The following is a 2,630-nucleotide window of genomic DNA, read 5'->3' as shown; positions in this document are numbered from 1 at the left end:
ATTTTTTTTATTTATATCAACATACATTTTTTATTGCACACGGAACAACTTGATAAATTTGTTGGTTTAACCCTCATATTATTTGAGATTAATAGCAGAATGAAGAGCGCCCGGTAAACTTTGTTCAAAGCTAGGAAAAGGGTGCGTTCCAATTCGTATGTTGCTCGTTCAAAACCCAAGCAACGAATGGTACAAAACGAACACGTATATTTAAAGCCTCTCAGATTTTGATTAGGTCCCTTAGGCGCCCTTTGCTGATAACTCTGCCTGAAATAAACAGGAAAATTTAATTTTTTCTAAGGCGCTTCCAAAAGATTTTCTCAAAATCAGGTTTAGCTTTATTTATACAAATCATGCTGAAAATATTTATAATTTAATCAAATTTGATGCATATTTTTTAACTGATTATGGTGTGGTGGGGGTGTTTGTGTATGCTGTACTTGCATATAGTACAAGGCCTGTTACTAGCATTCCAAAACTCTACATGCTGCGTCTTCCGAAATTTTGGAAAAGGGCTCCAATATTGAAAGGTACGTCTTTGTCACGACGGCACTCTGAGAAGACCATGTCTACTTTTAAAATGTAAACGTCCTTCAAACATGAAAACTCAACAGATAATCTAATAAAATACTCTGTGTGATAGCAATCACTCTTAGTTTATACGTCGGATTCATCACGATCAAGTGTATAAGTAGAGCTACAATGAACCTATTGTTGGCGTTGTTACTGATGACTTTCATCATTATTGAAGCTAAAAGTAACCAATAATTCGGCACTCATATATTAAATATATTAATACTACTGAATAAACAAATTTGCATTTGTCTCATAGAACTAACCGTCGAAGAAGCGTTAACTCACATTAATAGAGTGCCAGCAGCCATTCAGAATGTTATTTCCCGACGAACGAACAGTGTACACCATCAACACAAGTACAGTGAGATCCAGAATAGCACAAGAATAATTGGCGGCACAGAAACAACCATTGAGGAATACCCATACCAGGTTGCATTACTGTACCAAAATCAACAGATTTGTGGAGGTTCGATTGTCGCCCACTCCTGGGTTCTCACGGCAGCCCATTGTCTGGATTGGTACCCTCCGATTTCGGATGTAAAACTTTGTTCTGATTCTTAACGGTACATATACTAAGATCGTTTTTTTTTCAGACCACAATTCGGACCGGTAGTACATCACGATCAAGTGGAGGAACTGTACATTCAATACACTACTACCATATCCATGAGCAGAATGAGTGGTTTGATGTGCGTTACGATGTGGCTACTATTCGGGTAAAGTTACCATTCAGTGATGCTGCGCGTGCTATTATTCCATTGGCCAACACAGAATGGGTCGATGGAACGGACGCGATAATCACCGGCTGGGGTGTGAATGAACATGGAGAAACTCCGGACAAATTGCATATGGTTGCCGTACCTGTTGTCGACCGCTCAATTTGCAATGAAAAGTGGGATGGGCTGATAACAGATGAGTATGGCTTTTTAGAACATGGCTCTATTTACTAGACACTTCATAACAACTATTCTTTTCAGTATGATATGCGCCGGTGATATGGGGATTGGCTCATGTCGTGGAGATAGTGGTGGACCTGCCGTACAGCTGAATACACTGCACGGTATCGTTTCATGGGGTCCATATGATTGTGGCATAGGATTACCTGTAATCTACACTAACGTAGCTCATCCGTCAATTAGAAGCTTCATCAAACGTACTACTGGTGTGTAAATTTTATGTATGCCGTGGAATGGAAAGAATGATCTTTGATTCTTTTCATAATATTTTAGTGTTGTTTTATGGTAGTGAAACAAAATATAGCGACTAGAAGCAAGTAAATTACGTTATAATTGAATAATAAGCACAAAAAGGGAAGGCTTGTTCGCGACAAAGTCTGTACACCTAAAACACATCTTGAAATATTCAACCAAAAATTACATATTTCACACTGATATGGACGTATGTCTGTTCCATCCAAAATTACATGATTCGTGGATATGGGAAAAGCGCTTTCAAAAATAGCATCGAAAGAAGTGCGTGTTAGAAAGTTGTGTGCAGTCCAAACGAAAAATCAAATCAGCTGCATTGTTCTACAATTTTTGGTATTTGTCTATGGTTGTTACCTACTGTTCCTATTTAGGCATCACGAGAGCCCGATTTAAAATGATGGGACGTAATTCTGTGAATTTGGCTCTTTCGGTGCACCGTAGACATAGTTTGCTTCTAAACATGCAAATCATCACTGATGTTTAGTAAGATGCCAAATCTGGCATCTAGAAAGAGTACATTATGACGCTTCTGTAACAATCTTCTTGGAAGATATTCGGGGGTGCCTTCCTATTGATACAAAGCTTTCACTTGTTCATCCACAGTTGCAGATGACCTGCCAAATCATATACTCTTGGTGAAATTCATACTTCTCCATCGTTGAGAAGTACTTCATTACCTCATTTTGTTGCATAGCAGTATACAAAATCATGCATTGAAATTTGACGTCTTCTACGTCCTAAGTTTTGTCATCCATTATCATGCAGAAAAACTTTGTCAAATATCCACGAAATGTTGCCTATTACTATGGTACGGAACCGTCACCACTTTGAATGGTTTCCTTCATT

At 38.3% G+C, this 2,630-nt stretch overlaps 1 protein-coding gene across 1 annotated transcript; it reads left to right on the top strand.

The window, feature by feature from the left end:
* The first annotated feature begins 669 nt into the window (after nt 1–669).
* Nucleotides 670–1,954, top strand: LOC131681272 (trypsin epsilon-like). Its single transcript, XM_058961988.1, has 4 exons — nt 670–757; nt 833–1,113; nt 1,170–1,492; nt 1,554–1,954. Exons 1-4 carry the CDS (start codon nt 703–705, stop codon nt 1,744–1,746), a joined length of 852 nt encoding a protein of 283 aa, XP_058817971.1. The 5' UTR covers nt 670–702; the 3' UTR covers nt 1,747–1,954.
* The last annotated feature ends 676 nt before the right edge of the window (nt 1,955–2,630 follow it).

The sequence above is a fragment of the Topomyia yanbarensis genome, chromosome 2, assembly GCF_030247195.1.
Source record: "Topomyia yanbarensis strain Yona2022 chromosome 2, ASM3024719v1, whole genome shotgun sequence".
Taxonomy (NCBI): Eukaryota; Metazoa; Arthropoda; class Insecta; order Diptera; family Culicidae; genus Topomyia; species Topomyia yanbarensis.
This window is presented reverse-complemented; position numbering and strand designations above follow the sequence as displayed.